Raw genomic sequence first — 22522 nt, forward strand, 5'->3', positions numbered from 1 at the left:
TCATTGGGGAGTATGGACATTTTAATGATATAATTCTTCCAATCTATGAACATGGTATATCTTTTTACTTATTTTGTGTCTTGTTCAGTTTCTTTCATCACTGTTTTATAGTTTTCACTACATAGATCTTCCACTCCTTGGTTAAATTTATCCTAAGTATTTTATTGTTTTTGATGCTATTATAAATTGAATTACTTTCTTAAGTTTTTTCAGACAGTTCATTGTGTACAGAAAAGTAACTGCTTTTTGTATATTGATTTTGTATCTTGCAATTTTACAGAATTTATTTATTCTAATAGTTTTTTTGGTGGAGTCTTTAGGATTTTCTAAATATAAAATCATATCATCTGCAAACAGACAATATACCTTCGTTCTTTCTGATTTGGATGCCTTTTATTTCTTTTTCTTGCCTAATTACTCTAACACTTCCAGTACTATGTTTAATAGAAGTGATCAGAGTGGGCAACCTTATCTTATTCCTGATCTTAAAGGAAAAACTTTCAGCTTTTCACTGTTGGGTATGATGTTAGCTGTGGGTTTGTCATATATGGCCTTTTTTTTTATGTTGAGGTATAGTTCTACACTCAATTTGTTGAGGGTTTTTTTTAATCATTAAAGGATATTAAATTTTGTCAAATTTTTTGCATCTATTGAGACTATCATATGGTTTATGATAATGTTAATGTGATGTATCATGTTTATTGATTTGTATATGTTGAACCACTTTTGATTCCCAAGGATAAATCTAGCTTGATCATGGTGTAAGATGCTTTTAATGCGTTGCTGAATTTGGTTTGCTAGTATTTGCTGAGGGTTTTTGCATCTATGTTCATCGAGGATATTGGCATGTAATTTTCTTTCTTGAAGTGTCCTTATCTTGCTTTGATATGAGTTGAATGCTGGCCAGTAAAATGAATTTGGAAGTGTTCTCTCATCATTTTTAAATAATAACTCCCCAATTCTGTCTGATTCCAAAGCTAATGAGTGCTTTTAGGTACCATTATTGTCTGATTTTTTCCTAGAAGGAAATTGAGGAAAGGAGGCTCAGGAGGTTAATTGATCTAAAAATATGCAGCTGGTAAAGGGCAGTGCAAGATTTCAGCCCAGGTTACTCTGACTCCTATACCTCTGTTCTTAACCTTTACTTACATGATGGGTACAATATTGGGTTATGGCTTCTCAATTTTTAAAAAATATTTTTATTGATTTCAGAGAGGAAGGGAGAGGAAGAGAAAAATAGAAACATCAATGCTGGGAGAGAATCATTGATCGGGTGCTTACTGCACGCCACCTACTGGGGGTTGAGCCTGCAACCTGGGCATGTGCCCTTGACTAGAACTGAACCTGGGACCCTTCAGTCTGCAGGCCGACACTCTATCCACTGAGCTAAACTAGCTAGGGCAGCTTCTCAATTTTAATAGGACTTTTCAGTCCCCAGATCTTTTCCTTAATAATCATATTTTTTAAATCTTGCTGGCACCTGGAACAAAATTAGATAGTACTATGATGACAGTTCATTAAGGTTACTGCTCTTTGTTGTCTTTCAAATAACAGTATATTATAAAATCAAATATTGATGAGCAGAATGGTGGTTATTAGGGGGTTGGAAGAGAGAATTAGGAGAGTTGTTCAATGGTATAAAGTTATCCTATATAATAAAAGGCTAATATGCAAATTGTCCCCTTGGGAGTTTGATCGACCGGGAGTTCAACTGCTCACTATGACATGCGCTGACCACCAGGGGGCGGCATGGAATGAAGGAAGGCCCCGGCCGGCAGCTGGAAGGCCCCGATCGGCCCTGATCGCAGGCCAGGCCTAGAGACCCTACTCGTGCACAAATTTTGTGCACCGGGCCTCTAGTAGTTACATAAGATGAGTAAGTTCCAGAGATCTGTTGAACAATATAGCACCTGTAATTAACAATAAAGTATTGTGTGCTTAAAATTTGTTAAGAAGGTAGATCTCATGTTAAATGTTCTCACCAAAACAAAAACAAAGGGACACAAGGAAACTTTGGGAAGTGATGGATATGTTTTTTTACATTGATTTTGGTGATGGTATCACAAATGTATACAAATGTCCGAACTTACAAATGATTAATTATGTGCAGTTTTTTTTGTATGCCAATTAAACCTCAATAAAAAGGAAAAATATTGACTGGCTACCTAACTTAAAAATTCAACAAATGTATTGAGTGTGTATATGTACAGGATACTATGCCAGCTGCTAAGGGAAAACAAAGATGAATTAGGCAGGGAAGCTTCCTTCAAATTGCTTATAATTGGGGCACACTATGTGCTAGAACACAAGGAAAAGGTTCAGGAAAAGAGCTCAGATCTTCATGGACATGAGAAGACATTTGAGCTGGGCCCTGAAAAATGGGAAAGACTGGTCATGTAGAGAACATGAGGACGAAGGTGCACCAAGCAAAGGTGACAATGTGAACACAGGTGTGAAGAGTGGGAATCTTGGGGAGCACTTAGGGAGTCATGTTTCTCTAAAGAAAGGGGAAGTAATAAGAGATGTGGCTGGAAAAGCAGTTTCTAATAATATCATGAAGTTCATTAACTACTAAGGAGAGCTACTGGAGATAGAGTTTAGAGGCATGGAGAGGTAGTTACTCCATAGTGACAGCCAACAAATCCTGATGGCTTAAACTCTGTCAGGCTCAGCCAGGATGGAAGGAGGAAACAAAAATTAAAAACATTTAATGGACAGAATGCATAGCATTTGGCAAGGACAAGATGGAAGTAAAAGAGGAGGTCAGAGATGGTTCAAACTTTGATTTTCAGTTAGGAAGGTATACAAAGGAAATACAGCAAGAGGAATGGGTATCAGAGGCAAGATGATATTTTGGGGACAGGTTAAGAAATAACAGCCAGAAACCATTTTAATAATTACAAGCACAAAGTGATGTTCTGAATCCTAAAACTGTGCATGAATATGGATAATACATGTGGAACCAAAGCAGCAGTATGCGGAGCTCATTAAAACACAGTTCATATGAAACAACACCTCTGATCTATCTAAACCAAGTGACTTTAACTAAACGTTTGAATAACAACAGCTGGCTGTCTTTTAAATTTCATCTCCCACTCAGCTTCTCTTCTCAACCCACTATAATCTGACCTCTGCTCCCAGCACTTAACTGAAATTGCATGTCAAAAGATTATAAATGATTTTCTCATTGCAAATCCAAAGAGCACTTAAAAATTATTTCTATCAACATTGTATCCTATATAATAAAAAGCCTAATATGCAAATCGACCGAACGGCAGAACAACCAGTGGAACGACCAGTTGCTATGATGCACACTGATCATCAGGGGGCAGATGCTCAACGCAGGAGCTTCCCCCAGCCTGCAGACCACAGGCCAGCCAAGGCAGGGGCCAGCGTGGGCCCCCTGATCACCCCCCCAGTCACCCTGCAGAGGGAGGCAACTGGTGGCAATGGCGGGGGGTGGGGCTGGCTGGCAAGTGGGTGGTGGCAGGGGGGTGGGGCCGGCAAGCGGGCAGTGCCAGGCCGACCAAGGCAGGTGCCAGCAAGAGCCCCCCAATTGCCCTGCTGGTCGCCCCACAGATCGGCCCTGACCGCTGGCCAGACGAGGGACCCTACCCGTGCATGAATTTTGTGCACCGGGCCTCTAGTTTTGTTATAAAAGTCAAATAGTTGCCCTACCCGGTTTGGCTCAGTGGATAGAGCGTCGGCCTGCGGACTGAAGGGTCCCGGGCTCGATTCCTGTCAAGGGCACATTCCCGTGTTGCAGGTTCCACCCTAGTAGGGGGCATGCAGGAGGCAGCCAATCAATGATTCTTTCTCATCATTGATGTTTCTATCTCTCTCTCCCTCTCCCTTCCTCTCTGAAATCAATAAAAATATATTAAAAATAAATAAATAAAAGTCAAATAGTTCTCCAAAGCATATAACATAAAAAAGCAGTTCCCAACAGTGTTTTCCTATTTCCAATTGTTAGTTCAGAAAGGCAATTATTTTCAACTCTTTTAGAAGCTTCTTCTGAGTACATAATAGGATTATGCCTATTGTTTCTTCATTTTTGTGTGTGTTCTTATTGTGTTGGATATTTTCCATTTGTCCCTTGGAACTACTCTCTACCCTCTTCTGTGTTTTCTGTTCAGAGAAACTCACCTGTATGAACAACGTCAATGGGTTTATGAATGGTCCCTTTGGCTTTCAATTGAGTTGTTCTCTAGTTGGGAGAACCTGGAGAGGAGAGGAGACATGAGAGAGGGGAGAGAGGAGAGAATAGAAGAGGAGACACAGACAGAAATGGGGGCGGAGAGAGAGAGAGCGGGGAGAGAGAGAGATTGATTAGAATATTTATTCCTGTGGCTTCCTCTTTGATGATCTACTCTAGCTGGCTGTGTCTTCAACAGGAAGTCCCTGATTCCCTCAAGAAGGGCTACTCTATTTGACTCTCATTCTAGATTGTGGTCCCCATGCACTCCACTTTTACCCCTTTGGGCCTAAGGTTGGTGACAGTGCAATTGCTATTAAGTCACGTTACTGTACTATCTCTTGTGGCTTCCCTACTTTCACACCTTTTGCAAATTTCAGAGGGAAGTGGCGGGGGGGGGGGGAGCAAGGGGCGAGTAATAGGTGAATTTATATGCATACTAGAGGCCCAATGCATGAAATTCATGCACGGGTAGGGTCCCTAGGCCTGGCCGGCTGTGGGGAGCTGGCACGGCCATGGCATACTCAGCCCCAGGGCGCCTTATGTGCCATGCCAGCTCAGCCTGGTTCAGTGACCCTGAGTGGGGGGCGGGGGTGGGGGTGAAAGGATTGAGAAAAGACAGACAAGAGAATGAAAGCTGGGTCTTGGTGGGATGCTGCTCCCTGATGAGGAGACAGTGCCGGCGCCCACAAGCCGTGTCTTTATTTTATAGCAGGTGCCACGAGGCAAAGTAGGGGCGTGATCAAGTTGTTTACAGCATTCTTGTGAGTTTCAACCTCACTTAACTACATGCACCCGAACTCTATCACAAGGCACGTGGGGCTACGTGTTCGGACCATAGGTTCAAGCTTACAACCACAGCCGTTGGCTATGATTGTGCTGGGAGGGCCCTGCCCTCCAGCTGGGACTTGCACGTGGCAATGAGAGGACCCTGTCCTTTCATTAGTTCGAGGCTTGAGCCTGGCCAAAACACTGTAGCCGCACCCCACAGCCGGCAATCAGGGACAATCTGTAGGGGCGACTAGGGGGCCATCGGGGACCCCTGATGGCACCCGCCTTGGCCAGCCTGGTGCTGCCCACTCTCCAACCCTGCCCCCTGATCACCTGGGCCACCACCGGTCACCTCCCTCCACTGGCACTCGCCGTGGCTGGCCTGGGGCCTGTGGGCAGCTCCTGCATTGAGTGTCTGTCCCCTGGTGGTCAGTGCGCATCATAGCGACCAGTCATTCCACCAGTTGTTCTGCTGTTTGGTGGATTTGCATAGTAGGCTTTTATTATACAGGATATGCATAGCCAGAGACAGACCATAGTGTGGTGAAGGCCTGGGAGGGGCAGGTGCGGGGTGGAGGGTATCAATGGGGAAAAAAAGGGGGAACATCTGAAATACTTTCAACAATAAAGATAAATTTAAAAATATATAAATAAAAAAGAGAAAAAATTGTCCTTTTGTTAATGGATTTTTTTTATGTATTTTTGAAGTATTGAAAGTATCCTCAAATTATCCCACTTAGAGTGTACTACCATCTGTGTCCTGTTGTGACCCTACTTGGCATGCTTACTATGAAAGACAAGAATGTAGCTTTCTTACTCCCACTTTCTTGCTCTACAACACTATATACATAAACACACACACACACACACACACACACACACACACGCTTCTTGCTATGGACTGAATGTCCCTCCTCCACAAATTGTGTCACTTTTTAGAGATAGGGTTTTGGGAAGGTAATTAGGTTTAGTTGAAGTCATGAGGGTATGGCCCTCATGATGGGATTTGTGCCCTTATAAAAGAAAACCAGAAAGTTTTCTCTCTCTCTCCCTCTCTCTCTCTCTCTCTCTCTCTCTCCACTTATACAAAGAATAGGTCATGTGAGCACACAGAGAGATGGCAGCTGCCTACAAGCCAGGAGAAGAGGTCTCAGAATGAAATCTACCTTGAAATCTATCCTGGACTTCTAGCCTCCAGACCTGTGAGAAATACATTCCCGATGTTTAAGTCATGCAGTCTACGGTATTTTGATACGACAGCCCAAGTTGACTAAGACACTTCCCCTCCCCATCTGCCCAGTTTAGACATAGCATAATTTTTGGTTAATTCAGCATTCTGTATTATTATCATCTTGTAAATACTATTTACCTGTGACCTTTTAATTTCGTATACTTTCCCCCTAATATAATTTTATTTACTAGAGTTAGTAATTGCCTTAGTTTTTGTTTGCTTAATTTTCAAAGTACCTACCACCAATCCATCCTCCAACTTTCCCTCAGAAGTGTAACCCTGCTTTCAATACTTCAAAAATACATTAAAAAATCTGTTAAGCCCATCTCTGTAGTAGAGGCACAGCTCCCCAAACCTTCCGTCACCGTGCTCCCATTTGGACTGGACACTCTCTAGTTGTGCTGTGACTTCCCATTTCCTGGTTTAATCCTTCAATTTAATGGGATACATCTTACAGTTACTTCCTGATATGACATATGAAATGTAAATATTTTGAGACTTCAATATCTGAGGTTATACTCTACCACCACACCAGATTGCTAGATATAGAATTCTAAATGGGATAGTTTTCCTCAGAATTTTAAAGCTGCTTCTCCATTGTCTTCTGGTGTCCAGTGTTGCTGTTGAGATGTCTGAAGCCATTGTGAAATGGGATTCTTTTTATTGAATGTCTCTTGAGAGCCACTGACTTTGCTGCTGGAACAAATGACCTTCTCTTTGGGAACTTTCCTTCAGACATTTCTTTGACAATTTTCTCCCTTATATTTCAAAACTATTATATCTTCTTTAACTCTCTTGTACCTCCTGACCTGAGTCTTTAATTTTGTCATTTATCTTCTATTTTATATTTGTTATATTATTTACCATCTACTTTTAAATAAATTTTTTCTCAATGTTATCTTCTGATCCTTTTGAAACATTTTTTACTTTGTCATATTTTTAATTTTCAAGTAATTTTTTTTGTTTTCTGGATGTTCTTACTTTTGTAGATTCCTATTATTCCATAGATGCAGTATCTCTCCTTATTTTGCAAAGATATTGTGATGCCTTTTCAAACATTTATTTTGTTCCCTACTTCCTCAGAGATCCCCCTATTAAAGAAATGGTAGCTATTTTGGTTCTGTCTTGCCATCTTGAAGGCTTTCTTCAACTTACTAGTGATTTTGGGCTCCTGGCTCATACTTTGTATTTAAGAGTGTATTTCCAAAAAGCTGTTTGGAAATTGTGCGTGGCAGAGCTAGGTAATGGATGGTTTCATTGTCGGGTGGTCTGGCTGAGCTCTTTCAGTGGGTGCTCAGAGAGAAATCCCCCAATAGTATGGCTACCTGTGTTTTTGAGGCAAAGCAGAAGCGTGACAAGGGATCCATGAGTCAGAATGTGGCACTCCCTCCATCTCCTTGTTTTTGGTGCACCTCCCTCCCCTCCGGTGTTTCTCCTGCCTTTGAATCTAGTGTCTCCACTAGTAAACTTCTAGACTTCAGCTGGGACGCGGAGGTGGCAACCTCCCAGCTGCATCAGATGTACAAGGAAAGCTGGCTTTATAACTGCTCCCTTAAAGTTTTTCACTGAGGTCTTCTTTTCTTTTTTAGCTCAATTATATTTCTACCTTCAGAAGTACTTGGAGTGTCCAATTCCTGTACTTTTTGGGGGTTGTTGCTCAAATTTACCTTCTCCTAGGTTGTTCCCTTCTAGCTGATTTAATAAGTTTCTCTGAAAACGTGTTCAGAAAGTCGGAATGGGTTCCTTATTTTTCTTCCAAAACAAATAGGAACATTCAAAATCCTTCTACTGACCTTTCTGCTGGGCTCAAAGATAGTCATTTTTTAAAAGTAGATGAATGATTTGAAGGCCTCACTAAAAATCTGAGTTTAAAGTTTGAACAGAAGGCATTGGATAGCCCTATTATTTATATTTAGCTTGATCAATCTCCCTCCCCAACCTCAAATACGATGGGAAGCCTGGAAGGGGAAAAAGTTACAAAATACTACCCTGAAAAAGTCATATAGGTGTGTGTTCATGCATGCATGTGTGTGCCTATTATATGTGTATGCACACTTTTTATGTTGGTTGTGGGCAGTCACAGTCTTGTTGCCTATAGGTATGTTGATGTTCAGATAAATATGAGCCCATGGAGTATGAAATTGAGCAGCTTTAAAACATGTCCCCAACTGGGGGGAGGTGAGGGCTCTACATTCCCTTCTTTTGAATCTGAGATGGCCTTTGTGGCTTGCTGGTAGCTAGTAGAATAAAGTGTAAGTGATGCAGCACGACTTCTTAGCATAAGTCTCAAAAGGCCATGAGTCTGGTACTTTCAGACACTCACTCTGAGGGAAGCCAGATGCCATGTGAGAAGTCTGCCATGCTGGAGGGATTGTGAAGGCTCTGGTTCATAGTCCCAGCTGAGCTTCCAGAGAGCCAACAGCCAGCGACAACTGTCAGCCACAGAGTGTGCCATCTTGGATGTCCAGCCCAGATAAGCCTTCAAATGACAGCAGCTGCAGCTGACATCTGATAAGAGACTCAAACAATAAACTGGCCAAGCAAGCCCTTCCCAATTTCTGAGCCACAAAATCAAAAGCAAAATAAATTGGCTACCTAAGCCACCAAGTCTGGCATAGCACATTCACTCAAAGAGCAGCAACGGTTATCTAGTTTATCAACCAGTTTAGAACAGAGTGAGAAGAAACAGGAAAGAGATGTGGTAGATAAACATGCTTAGATAGGGTACAAGCAGACTGGAAGGACCATAGTACCTACATTTGGTTTTATGCAATGTTCGTATGTCCTAACCCTCTCTGCCATGCCAGTCTTCTCTGCAGATGGGGTAGTTCCAAGGACCAGTGCGAAGAGTGAGTGAGGGAGGTTAGCAGATTAAAGGAGCCAGGAACCAACATGCATCTCTTCTGTCAGAGAGATGTAGGACAAGTATGTCTGGTCATGACTGTGTCTGGTCATTAGCTGGCTGAGTAGCTAGGGGTTTATCTTTGAATCTGAGATGGCCTTTGTGGCTACCTGAGGCCATAATGGGGCTATAATGGGTGTCACTAGTAGGTGGCCAATTTAGGGATGACATTGTTGTCAGTCTAGAAGTAGTACAATTCATGCCTTATTAGTATTTAAAGTTCACTTGGTCTACCTCTTTCTATCTAAAATAGCACTTTCATTTTTTCCATCCTTTTTAAACACATATCCATTTATTTCATGTGTAACATGTCTCATAAGCAAATTGTGTGTATATTTCAGTTTCTCCTATTTTCTACAGCAGAATGAAATATTCCTAAGTCATACAGCAAACACATTACAGCAGACACACTATAGCAAGTCCCAACGAGCAAGCACTTATCAGATCAGGTTTGTGATGCCCCACTAACTGGCTAATAGCAAGTCATTTGGCCAAGTCCAAAGTCAATGTGGGACAGGTCTACACAAGGGAGTGGATACCACAGGACAGGTCTACACATCAGGAGTGATTCATTGGGACCACTACTATAACCTACAACCAACACCCACCTAGGCCATGGTTAATCCCGTTATCAAACTTTCAGCAATCTGTTGGGAATGGGTTCTTGGTGAGTAGTTTTGTCCAAATCTCACTTTCCAGGACCCAACCCCAAGCCCAGTGAGTCAGAATTTCTTGGGGGTAAGAGATATAGAGGGAGGTGGTGGTAATACCAAGAATTCCAGACTGAAATAACTCTGCAGAGGATTCCAACACGCACGGGGGGAACAGAAGGTTTCAAAGACAAGAAAGACAGTCTGTGCACTCAAAGAACTTAGTTTTCACAGAGTGCATTCTTTAAAAAAAATTTCCATTGATATCAGAGAGGGAGAGGGAGAGATAGAAACATCAATGTTGAGAGAGAATCATTGATCATTGATTGGCTGCCTCCTGCATGGAGCCCAAAACCTGGGCATGTGCACTGCCTGGGAATGGAATCATGACCTCTTGGTTCAGAGGTCGACACTCAACCATTGAACCATACCGGCCAGGCCAGAGTGTATTAATTGTCATTACTACACCAGAGACTTTGAGATTTAAAAGAAAAATTGCTTTCCATGTTTAAGTTAGAGCAGTGGGTCTCAAACTTATGTGTGCATCAGTATTAAGTAGAGGGCCTGTTAAAACACAGACGACTGAGCCCAACTCCCAGTTTCTGATTCAGGAGGTCTGGGTGGAGCACATGAATTTGCAGGTCTAACAAGCTCTGTTGCCCAGGGACCATACTTTGAGAACCACTAGGCAGGGAGCTTTAGTGAATCTATTGCACTCACACGTGTACAGCACATCTACTGCAACCCAGGGCTTGGCCTGGCTGCAGCAGCAGCAGCGGATATGATAAGGAGAGGATTTAGGTCTTGATTATACTTGAGCAGATTTAGTCTCTAAGTGGATCTATTCCCTTAATAAGGGCTTGAAGCCTAGGTGACAGTAAGACAGGTTCAGATGAAGAGAGAAAGGAAAGCATGGAGCAGGCGAGTCTGAGCCGGGTCTTGAAAGATGCCTAGAACCTGAACATTGAGAAATGGAGAATCGGGGAATTCTTCGTTTTGGTATAGGCTCTATACTATAGAGAAATCACACAAACCTTGAGGGAACACCGGGGAAAGGTCTGTGACACTCGCCTCCAGCGCTCCAGCATCACCCATCTGCAAGCTGCTGGCATCAGGACGAGGACGGGTGTCAAGATGTCAGGCTCAAACCCGTCTTGGGAAGGGGTAGAACGGGCCTCGCCCTCTCTTTGGAGCTCCCAGAGTGGGTGCCTTGGAGACCGAAGTGTCTGTCCGAGGCCACGGTGGGCGCTGACTTGGCAAAGAGCGCAGCTTGGGCGCTTCCATCTCCAAAACCCTCATCAGTAGGAGGCTGTGACCCCGCGAGGCTCGGAGCGGCCCGCGCCCGGAGAGGGGGGCGCAGGCTGGGGCACTGATCGGAAGGAGCCCCGATTTGGCATGGCGCTAGGGCGGGCCGGGTGACAGCTGCACTACCCGGCCGGGCGAGGGGTTCAAAGCTCCTCTTCGCTATTTCCATCCCCGGACTTAAAGGTGACTGTCGCCAGCACAACGGGGCGCGCCCTCTCTGCCTCCATTTCCACGCACCCGAGGGGGTGCGCACGCTGGTGCACGCTCCCTACACCCGAGCCGGGCCCGCGAGCCAGAGGACTACGCCTGCGCGGCCCCGCCCCGCCCCGCCCCGCCCCCTGCCTTGGCCCCGCCCTGTTACCCCTTAAACCACCGCTAGAGGTACTGGCGGCGGCTGCGGCCTGACAGCGCGGCCGCTTCGAGGGCGCGGAAAGCGATCGGGGTGGGAGCGGGCGCTGGGAAAGCCGGCGGGAGAGAAGGGCGGCGCTGGAGGAGGGCGGCGCGTGGCTGACTCATCCCCCTGGAAAGGCAGATCGACAGACAAACCCCGCTGAGCCCGCCTGCCCGCGCCGCTCCTGTTCAGCGCGGGAGGCGCCCGCCCGCACCGCCCGCCCCTCCTCCCAGCCCGATCGCCTCGCACAAAGTTTGTCTCATCAGAGGGACCGAAGCCGCCGCGGGCCTTTGGGAAGGGATCGGGGACGGAAGAGGACGCGAGAGCCGTGCGGGCCCGGGGAGTGCATGGTGCCCGGCGCCGCGGCTGCCCATCTGGAGGACATCGGGGCGGGGTCCGCGGAGCCCAGCTCCTTCTAGCCTCAGCCTCGCCCGAGATCGCCCTCCGGACTGCCGCGGGGGTCCCCGCGCCCCAGCCCGCCATGTCCCGGCTGCTGCCGCTGCTGCGGAGCCGGACCGCGCGCAGCCTGAGGCCGGGCCCGGCCGCCGCCGCCGCGCCCCGCCTGCCGTCCTGGTGCGGCTGCGGGCGGGGGCTGCTGGCGATCGCGTTCCCCGGACGCTCCCCCGGCGGCCCCCGGGGGCTGGGCACGCACCCCAAGGAGCCCATGGAGGCGCTGAACACGGCGCAGGGCGCGCGCGACTTCATCTACAGCCTGCACTCCACCGAGAGGAGCTGCCTGCTCAAGGAGCTGCACCGCTTCGAGTCCATTGCCATCGCCCAAGGTAAAGGGGATGGAGAGGGCGGGGGGGTGACCCCGGGGGCCCGGCGCCCTCCACTGCCCCGCCTGCCCCGGGGAAGTCCTGCCGCCCCTCGGCCTTGGACCCCAGCCATCGCCGCCGCCGCCCCACCCGCCGGCCCCCCTCGCCGGCCTGGCCCGGCGCCTGGGACGTCCCAGGTGGGGGGAACTTTCCGCCTCTTGAGTGTCCCCGGGGCAGGTGGGACCGGAGCCCATCTAGCCAGGCAGCCAGGGCCAACGCTTGGCTGGCTGGTTCCTCCCCAGCCTCAGAAGCCCGAGCTTCAGCCCCAATGGCCAACCGATCCTGTTTTGATTTTGTTTTGATTTGCCGTGTGCCTCCCGTCCCCAGCCCTCTTGTCCCTCGATGCTTTCCTGTGAACTTGCAGCCGCGCAGGTGGCATGCCTGCTTCCCCCGAAAGTGCTACGAACCCGAGAGGAAGAAACTTTCTTGGATGGTTATGGAACGAAGGTGTCTGGGGGCCCATAAGAAGGGATGTTGCTTCAGAAGGCAGAGATGCTCTCGGCTGCTAGTTTGCACACACGTCTAGTTGTATTCATTTGAGCAGCGGAAGGGAACATTTCCCCGGGAAATGGAAAGAATGGATCAAACCAGCAACTGCAGTACATACTTGCAAGCCCATATTAAGTTCGGTGCTTCGTAAGTTAAACTCCAGTTTTTGTTGTTTCCCCAGAGGTTGAAAGAATGAAGTAAACAAAAAGGTATTTTTTCTGAGAATCTGTGGCTCTACAAGAAAAAGCAGACTTCTGCTCAAAAGTAATCTGCAATGGTGAAAGCAAAACTATTTTTAAGCCAACATGTTAAAATAGGATGTTTTTACAATCAGTGCAGCATGCTGGTAGGTCAGAATTTGAGTCCAGCTGCAAAAGCTAACAATTCATAAAATCAAAGGGATGAAAGGAGCAAAAGATAAAATCATTCTGTCTTAAAATATTTGCCATTTAAATATGGTAATATAGACAAATTACATTGCTACTATTTTATATTACATTCTGATGTGTTTGAACATCAAAAGTTTACCCCCCCCCCCCCCCCGGCCCCCAAAGTTGGTAGGTACATAACCATTCTGTAGATTCCTTATGTTTACAGCATATTGATTGGGAAGATGGCATTTGATTTGCCACAGGCACTTGAAGGTGTTTCCTTGGCCTATGCACAGGAATGAAGGAAAGATTTATTTACCTCCATATGACTTATCTATACTACTTCTTCAAAAACTTTTTATTAGTTGTGTCTTTTTTAAAATATATATTTTTATTGATATCAGAAAGGAAGGGAGAGAGAGAGAGAGAGAGAGACAGAGAGAGAGAGAGAGATACAAACATCAGTGATGAGAGAGAATCATTGATAGCTGCCTCCTGCATACCCACGCTAGGGATCGAGCCTGCAACCCCACATATGCCCTGACCGGGAATCTAACCCTGACCTTTTGGTTCATAGGTGGACACTCAACCACTGAGCCATGCAGGCCAGGCTTAATTGTGTCTTTTAACCACGCCCCTCCCTCCCTACTACATTCAGGGAATTATGGACCAATTTATCCTATTGGATGATTCAAGACAATGTCCACCCACAGTGCTTTTACAGGAAAAATGTCACATTGCAGTCAATTCATTTTTTAAATGTGTAATCACATTATTTTAAATCATAATCAAATGCTAGCATATTTTGTAAGCTATGTGTGTACTCAGTATGTGGCTTTAAAATATTCAGTTCTGAAAATGAGCTCCTTGAAATACAATAGACACTCACATGCTGAAGTTCTCCATGAGCTAAGACTATTTGAACACACATTTGACCTTTCTAAGTAATTTCTTGGAAATTCTATATTACCACTGTTACAAGAGTGAAGGGCCCTATTAATATAATTTTATGGCAATTCTTGAAAAAGCATGTCCTGGGTAAATTTTACTTCATACCTATTGCACATTGCAATAGATATGCTGCATTTTACAATGATATGATATTTTGAAATTTAACATAGTTTTACATATACTGGAAAGGACCTATAAGCTTCAGTCAATGGAGATCACTTAGATCAATTATGCTTAATAAGTATGTACGTTATATGAGAAAGAATGCTTATCTCCTATTTATAAGCTAAAGAACTTTAAAGTTTAAATAAACTATTTTTGCCAATGTTGATGACTAAATTATTGCTCTTTGACTCAAATGACACTTAAGTGATGCTACTGGTTTCATTTTTAGGACAGTTTTAATGTTCTTTATTGTTTTCAATATGAATACACATAGTTACTATGGAGATAACTGGAATTGAATCGTCACTAATAAATTACCTTATTCATTATTATGTTGCAAATGAATGCAGCTCATTACATTGCTGAAATCAACATTTTTCCCCCAGACAAACAAAAAATTGCTGTTTTTCTTTTATTGTTGCTTTTTCAATACCCGATTCACATATTAAATGTGTGTGTGTGTACTTAGTGGATTTTCTAATGAAATAAATTTTTGGTAAAAGGGCTTTTTTTTAATTGTAGGGAATCTTATGTGTTCCTGGGAAGGTTTCTTGTATGATGTCATGACATGTTTTGGATTTGGTGTGGAAACATTACAAGAAAAAAATCATCCATGCTTTGATATGTCAGTGGAATCTACTGCTGAAATTTGGTACTTTTGCCCTTATCTTTCTTATGAGTTTACCAGTGGGCAAGTGATATAGTCTGTGACAAGATAAAGTGTTAGATTCATAGAATCAATTTATAATAGATAACCCCTACTTTGTGGGATGTCTTATCATAGCTACTTAGGATACTGTGATTTTTAAACTTTTTTTCTCCCCAATTTAAAAAAAGTTGATACCGTATTCTCACTTCACCTTCTCAACCTGGTCTTTTTCCAGAAACAGTGCCTAACCTCAGATAGTACATTGTTAGTTCATTGTTTTTACAAGTAGGGCTGGCAAGCTGACATTATTACAGTTGCCTTTAATTTTAGCCAAGATTTTCAAACAAATTTGTCTCCCACTTTTTGCAATTACACTTTCTATTTATAATTATTTTAAAAAACTGGTTCCAGGACCCTCGTGAGTACCAAAATCTGTGGATGCCCAAGTCCCCTCTATAAAATGGCGTACTATTTGCATATGACCTATGCACATCATCCCTGTGTACTTTAAATCCTCTCTAGATTACTTCTCGTGCAATGTAAATGCTATGTTAATAGTTGTTATACTGTATTGTTTAGGGAATAATAAGAAAAAAAAGTCTGTACATATTCAGTACAGACGCAACCATCCTAGGCCTAACTACTTTGTACATGACAGCAACTCGTAACTCACCAGCCCCCCCCCGCCCCCCAAATATTTTTTATCTTTGGTTGAATCCCCAGAGCCTGCAGATACTATGGGCCGAATGTACAGCAATTTGGTATTTGAAGGATGGGCAGTGGCATTGCTCATTGTATTAGTTCATTGCTGTATTACGAATACCCCTAAATATAATGGCTTAAAATAAACATGTATTGTCGCACAGCTTCAGGAGTCCTGGGGCAGCTTAGTGAGATGTTTCTGACTCCGGTCTCATAAAGTCGTAATCAAGCTTTCAGCTGTGGCTGCATCGTTTGACACCTTGACTGGGGCTGCAAGATCCATTCCCAAAAAGGCTCATTCACTCAGCTGTAGGCTGGAGGTCTCAGTTTCTTGCCATGCAGGCCACTCCCAGGGCCACCTAAGGGTTCTCAAGACGTGGCCCTTGGCTCCCTCCAGGACAAGTGATGACACAGTCTAAGCTGGCATCCACAGTCTTTTATTACCCAGTCTTAGAAGAGATAGTCCATCCCTTCTGCCCTGGTACATCATAGGAGGGGACTGTACAGGGTGTAAAACCAGGAGGAGGAAATGATTGGGAGGATCTGAGAGGCTGCCTCCCACACTTATTTAAGGTGTTGTAATTAATGTTTGCTGGAGAATTACATAGAGATAAGAGTTGGCTTTGGGGAAGGCGCAGCAAAAGATTTGATTTGAAAAAAAGGAGCTTCTTAGGGGATATTTCTGTTAAACATGTACTTAAGGATTTTAAAAATGAGATTCTTTTTACATTTAACAAGAGATAGATTGCAGTGAACAGAGCAGTTTTTCTATCAATATTGGATCTTTTTAAGAAAATATATATTTTTTATTTATTTCAGAGGGAAAGAATGAGGGAGAGGTAGAAACATCAATGATGAGAGAGAATCATTGATGGGCTGCCTCCTGCATGCCCCACACTGGGGATGGAGCCCGCAACCTGGGCCTGTGCCCTGATGGGGAATCGAACCCTGACCTCCTGGTTCTTAGATCGACACCCCACCACTGAGCCAAGCAGGCTATCAATGTTAGATCTTAATTAGCTTGCATTTTTTTTCTTTTTTGCCATATTAAGTGGTAATTGTGTACATTTAGGTTTTCTTTTTACCATTTATCTACATCCACATAGACACACCATATAATTCTAAACTATGTATAACCTTGTAGTTCCTCACCTTTTGTGATTATTTAAGTAGATGAGGAGCTTCGTTTTGAGAACTTGCCATATAGCAGAAGGGCCTTTGTCAAATGAAAGACTGGAAGATAAAAAGCTGATAGTAAAGTGGATGTCTAGAATACTCAAAAACAAAATCTTTCATGGAGTTATGACCCACTAGGGATCCTGGACTCTTAAGGAGAATATCTCCATTTCTCTCAGCCTATTGTTCAGGATTATGGGAGAAAATAGCCACTCTGTTAAGCTACTAACCTCTGGGATCAATTGAAGATAATTTCAGCTTTTGCTGAAAGAGAATGAGAACGAGGGTAAGGAAAACATCTCATACTCTAAATTAAGATGCGTGAATAAAGATATTTCAGTGCCTTCACTGAAATAGTAAAAGAGGAACAAGGGAAGTAGCCCCAACTAGACACAGCAAGCAGGGAAGAGCCAGGATGAGGATGTGAAGTGTGAATTGAGTCAGGAGGAGTGAGAGATATCTAAGAAGCTGAGAGCTTCTATATCTTGGGCCTAGGTAAGTTAAAATGAAGCTTTGCCACAATCAATTATTTTACTAATATGGAAAGGACCTAATATCCTATATAATAAAGAAGTAATATGCAAATTGACCCTCACACCGTAATGCTGTCACAATATGGCTGCACCCACAGCGGAGGTGGGATTCCTGTAATGAACCATAATGAGCGATCAGCAGGGACCTGAGGCTGCGTAGCGCCGAGCTGGGCGGGGGTGGGGGACCTGAGGCTGCGTCCCATGCCTGGCAGGGCTTGACAGGGGATCTCAGGCCACGCCCCCCACCCGGCAGGGCTTGATGGGGGATGTCAAGGCACGCCCCCCACCATGGCCCAGGCCAGGAGACCTCAGGCTGTGCCCCCCACCCCGGCCCAGGCCAGGGGACCTCAGGCTTCGACCCCCACCCCGATGCCAGGCCAGGGGACCTGAAGCTGCGCCCTCTGCCAGAGCTGAGCTGGGGAACCTCAGGCCATGCCCCCCACCCAGCAGGGCTTGACAGGGGACCTCAGGCTGCACCTCCCCCACCCTGTGGGGCTTGATAGGGGACCCCAGGCCATGTCCCCCACCCCGACACCGGGCCAGAGGACTTGAGGGTGGGCCAGGGGACCTGAGGCTGTGACTCCCACCCGGCGTGTACCAGGGGCCCTGAGGCTGTGTCCCCCACCCAGTGCCGGGCCAGGGGACCTGAGTCCGCACCCCCCGCCTGGCAGGGCTTGACAGGTATGGGGGCGGCTGGGTCTGGATCTCACCCAATGGAGGTGGGGCTGGCTGGGTCTGGGTCTCGCATGATTTTGAGGAGTGCACAGGTAGGCGGGGACTTGACTCTGATATGAGGAAGATTTTCATATACATTTTACTAATTTTCTTTCATCTCTGACACATCTATTATAGAGAAAGGGCAAATAGCAATATTAAAATATGTCCTCTAATTAATTCCCTTTTAATGTGCATGAATTTCGTGCACCAGGCCACTAGTATCAATATATTCTAACAAGCTTAATTCTGAATACTTCAGAGTTATTGGGCATGTTGGAGTGGCCCCTGTTACTAGGGATTACTGCCAGTAAAGAACGGATAACACAAATAAGATTTTTTCCATTATAAAATGGATATATGCTATTTAACAGTCTTTAATCATCACTTACATATAGCTTGATGTCTGGAGTTATATGTGATTTAAAACAACAACCATTCTATTATATCTTTTGATTTTTGTGGATCAGGAATATAATCAGGGCTCAGCTGGATAATTCACCTGGTTCATGTGGTATCTATAGAGGTCACTCCGTAGACTTCAGCTGGGAGATGGGCTGATTACAGAGTCCAAGGTGGTTTTGCTCATGTCTGGCACTTTGGGGGAGAGAGCTGGAAGGCTGGGCTCAACTGCAGCGGTGGCCAGAGTAGGTGCATGATAGAAACTTTAAGACTTTGTATTAGTTTCATATTGCTGCTGTAACAAATTACCACAAATTTAGTGGTTTAAAACCATACAAATTTATTTTCTTAGCGTTCTGAGGGTTTGAAGTCCAAAAGGAGACTTAGGGGCTAATAAAAGCATCAGCAAGGTTCTGTCCTGGAGGCTCCATAGGAGAAGCTCTTCCTTGTCCCTTCCAGCTTTTGTCATTGCTTGGTTCCTGTCCACATCACTCTGATCTCTGTTTTCGATCATTATATCATCTCCTTCATTGACCTTTTCTTGCCTCCCTATTATATAATGACCCCCGAGATCATATTTAGGCCCCGGATAATCTCATTCTCTCAAAATCCTAATTTAATCACATCTGCAAATCTCCTTTGCCATCCAAGGTAACATATTCAAAGGTTGGAGGATTGGGTATGAACGTTCTTCAACCTTCCACCCGACTTGTTATGACCTAGCTTTGGAAGTCCCGGAATGTCACTTCTGCTGGTTGAGTAAGTCACTAAGACCAGTCTGGATTCAAGGGAAGGGAAATTAGGAAGTGGTATTCCATGTAGATGGCCATGCTTAATAGTAATTTATTACTTCCTATCAGTGCGTTTAAAAAAAGAATTAATTTCTGTTGGAAATCTTGTATTACGTCTTTCTCTATTAACGCATACCATTAACATATTAGGCTTTTGTTTATTTTAAGAAATTTGAACATTAGTTCTTATGCTGAGTGCTAGTGCAGTGATTTCTTTTATATATTGAGCTACGTGGGACTCCTTCCTCCATATAGGATTTCTCAACATTGGCACTATTGACATTTGGGGCTGGATACTTCCTTGTTGTGGGGACCGTCTTCCACAGAGGATTTTTAGCCGTGTCCCTGTCCTCTACCCACTAGATGACAGAGCACCCTCGGACCCACCTCACCCCAGTTCTGGCAACCAAAAATGTTTCCAAACATTGCCGAATGTTCCATGGAGAAGATGTGGGGTGGGGGGAAGAGAAGAGAGTAGCAAAATTGTCCTGGTCAAGAGCCATTACTTTATATGAAATGCTGTAAGTTGCTGCTGCTTCAATCCTCTGCCTTAGCTCTCCTTCTCTTCTATCATACATGGATACTTGCTGTTATCAGTGTATTCTCTTTGCTTCTAGCTCATTGCTTTATTTTACATTTATTTGTCTCTGGATAAGGTCGAAGAGTAACTCCTTACCTCCCTATCAAACTCCTCACCTCTCTATCAAATAAATGAGCTTTGTGATAACTGTTTTCCTTGATTGCGATGTTTCTTAATTTCTAAGTTCTTGACTAAATTCTAAATATTAGATACTTAGAAAATATGGCTTCAGGTAAGTTGAACACTGCTAGAGTGTTTGATTCACTAGTAATTAATTTGGTGTTGTTCATCTCAGTAGTCACTTATTGCTAACTTAAGCAATCATGACAATCAAGTTTTTATAAACAAATTTGTGGATAGGAAAATTGAAATAATATGAAGTCTGCTACTTACAGGGGCATCCAGAAGGTCAGTTGCAACTAAAGATAATGGATGTTTTTGAATGTTGGGAATGATCTGATATTGAACCATTAATAGTTTCAGTTTTTCTAAAAATAGTGATGAGTTTGCATAATCACACTTTTGACTGGTTTTCTTTGGCACATCAGTATAAAGCTAACTAGAACAAATAAAGACCAATCCCAGAGTGAAAAATTTATTAGCGTTTTCCTCAAGTCAGTTGAATTAATTAGTATGTAGATTTATAGGACTCTTCCCTTGTGTTTGACTCATAGGTTTATGACTGCTTTAAGTTAATAAAAACAACCACATTTGAAACAAGAAGTTAGATGTTAAAATGTAATAACTTAGTTACCTCAGATCTTCTGGTAAATGAGAGATCTTCTAGACAAAGGACTTTAAGCTCTTAAGCATTTACTTGGATAGCTTTTGTTGGAAGCATATTTGAACATAGTGCTGCATTTTTCTCTGCCTTAATGAAAGCATAATGAGCACAATTTAGCTTCTGCTAGCTGTCAGAGTCCTTATATACTGTATTTTAATACAGTAATATTTTGGGGGGCTACTTCTATTTGTAGATATACTACTAGTCATCACACCATGTGCCATTCCAGTTGGCAGGCTTTTTAGACTCTGTGATATAGTGGTAGTGAAATGTGCTGGACTTGTAGTAACCCTCCCCCATCCCTCAGTGCCTGTAGACTATTCTACGCTATTCTCATTCATCCCTTGTGGTTGTGGTAAACTCTTTTCTGCTGTGTAAGGAGGTTTGCTTTTTGGCATCTTTTTTTGTTATTTTTAATGTCTGCTCTTTGTCACTCTTCCATGTGTTTTTTCTTTCTTTTCTTTTTCTTTCATTCTCATGTTGTTTTTGATCCCCCTAGGCTTCTCAATAGGGTTTAATCCTGATATACGTTTCAAGGTCATAGACCACCACCCTTCTTTGTCTTTCCAGCTAGCCAATTGCTTCTATCACATTATTGACCTTTGACGCTCAGATCTCACATTGAAGATCTTGTGAGTACTTTTGCTAATATCTGGATTTTGGCTGTTCAAAGGATCATTGTTTTAAGCACCCGATTAACTGAGATATTACTATTTTTGGATCTTAAAGTTTCAGGGAAATTTATATTAGAATGGTTTTCTTATTTGGATTAGTTTAGATTTTCTGTTTTCTTTCTGAGTTTTAGGGTAGATTACTTAGTGCACTGTATGGTTTAAAACATTCGTACTTTGAAAAACAGCCTCGTATTTCATAAAACTACTTCTGAACTTCTATTGTGAAATGGTTCTTATATTTTATAGAGCACCTTCTGCAGCCACAACTCTCGCTGCTGCTAACACCATCTTCACTACAATTACTTAGCAATTATTAAGCATCTGCTATGTGTCAAACATGCTGAATTAAGTGAGTTTCCATGTACTTATTTTATTTACTTCTCATGGAGAGAGAAGGAATGATCTCTATTCTATAGATTAAGAAACTAAGGCCAAGAGGAGTTTGCCCAAGATCCTGCAACCTGTGTAGCAGAGTGGAGTTTTTAACTTAGCTTTATTTGACTCTAAAACTCTGTTCTAATTATTACACCCTTCTGGATATTCATTCCTGGTTTTTTTTAACACATGTTTGGGAAAAATGTTACACCTTAAATGATCAATAAAAGTTACATATCTTAGTCTATCTTTTAACATTCAGTACAAAAGCAAATATGGCATTTGCATAAGCAAAATCAAAGTAAAATCAGTATGCAAAAAAGTTTATAAATTGTTTGAGGAATTTGGAAAAGTCAGAAAACTAGTATTTGTGACACATAACTGTCATATGTTTCTAACCTTTACTCTAATTTTTCTTTAGATTTTTTAATGAGTTTTATAAAAAACTAGAGGCCCAATGCATGAAGATTCATGCAAGAATAGGCCTTCCTCCCTCTACCCCCAAACCTTCACCACCCTGTTGTCTGTGTCCATGGGTTCACTATATGTTTTTGAACACCTTTGCTACATACCTAGACAGTGGGGCCTTGACTTACGAGTTTAATTCGTTCTGAGACCGAGCTTGTTAAGGAGCTCGTTAACTCAAATTACTCTATCAACTCAATGCAAAAAATCAGCCGAGAGACAGCTGGTAAAAACTCGTTAGTCGGGACACTCGTAAGTCAAGGCCCCACTGTACATAGCTATACTAATTCATACATTTTTCTTCAAAAATGGGAAAAAAGCTCTGCTCTTTTCACTTAACTTGATGCCTCATCCTGAGTATCTCCTTAAACAAAATGTAAGAGCTGCTTCGTAGTTCATATGCAGATCTACAATAAATAAATGTTGTTTCCAATGTTT

The 22522-nt window shown here is 43.5% G+C and overlaps 2 protein-coding genes across 6 annotated transcripts in view; one reads left to right on the top strand and one right to left on the bottom strand.

The window, feature by feature from the left end:
* The window catches only part of TRMT12 (tRNA methyltransferase 12 homolog), a 48274-nt gene extending 36965 nt beyond the window's left edge, over positions 1-11309 (bottom strand). For all 4 annotated transcript variants that reach the window (XR_011468199.1, XM_070391917.1, XM_070391916.1 and 1 more), the window contains exons 1-2: positions 10784-11309; positions 4147-4221 (exon numbers count right to left, since the gene is read on the bottom strand). The gene's annotated coding sequence lies outside the window, so the exon portion shown is untranslated. The remainder of the gene's footprint in view (positions 1-4146; positions 4222-10783) is intronic.
* A 132-nt stretch (positions 11310-11441) lies between these two features.
* TMEM65 (transmembrane protein 65) overlaps positions 11442-22522 on the top strand; it is a 40223-nt gene continuing 29142 nt past the window's right edge. For both annotated transcript variants that reach the window (XM_070391899.1, XM_070391900.1), the window contains exon 1: positions 11442-12227. In XM_070391899.1, coding sequence (XP_070248000.1) covers positions 11927-12227 — 301 coding nt within the window. In that variant the 5' untranslated portion in view covers positions 11442-11926. The remainder of the gene's footprint in view (positions 12228-22522) is intronic.

The sequence above is a fragment of the Myotis yumanensis genome, unplaced genomic scaffold, assembly GCF_028538775.1.
Source record: "Myotis yumanensis isolate MYYU_CA2020_CCGP unplaced genomic scaffold, mMyoYum1.0.hap1 SCAF_15, whole genome shotgun sequence".
In the NCBI taxonomy this organism is placed as follows: Eukaryota; Metazoa; Chordata; class Mammalia; order Chiroptera; family Vespertilionidae; genus Myotis; species Myotis yumanensis.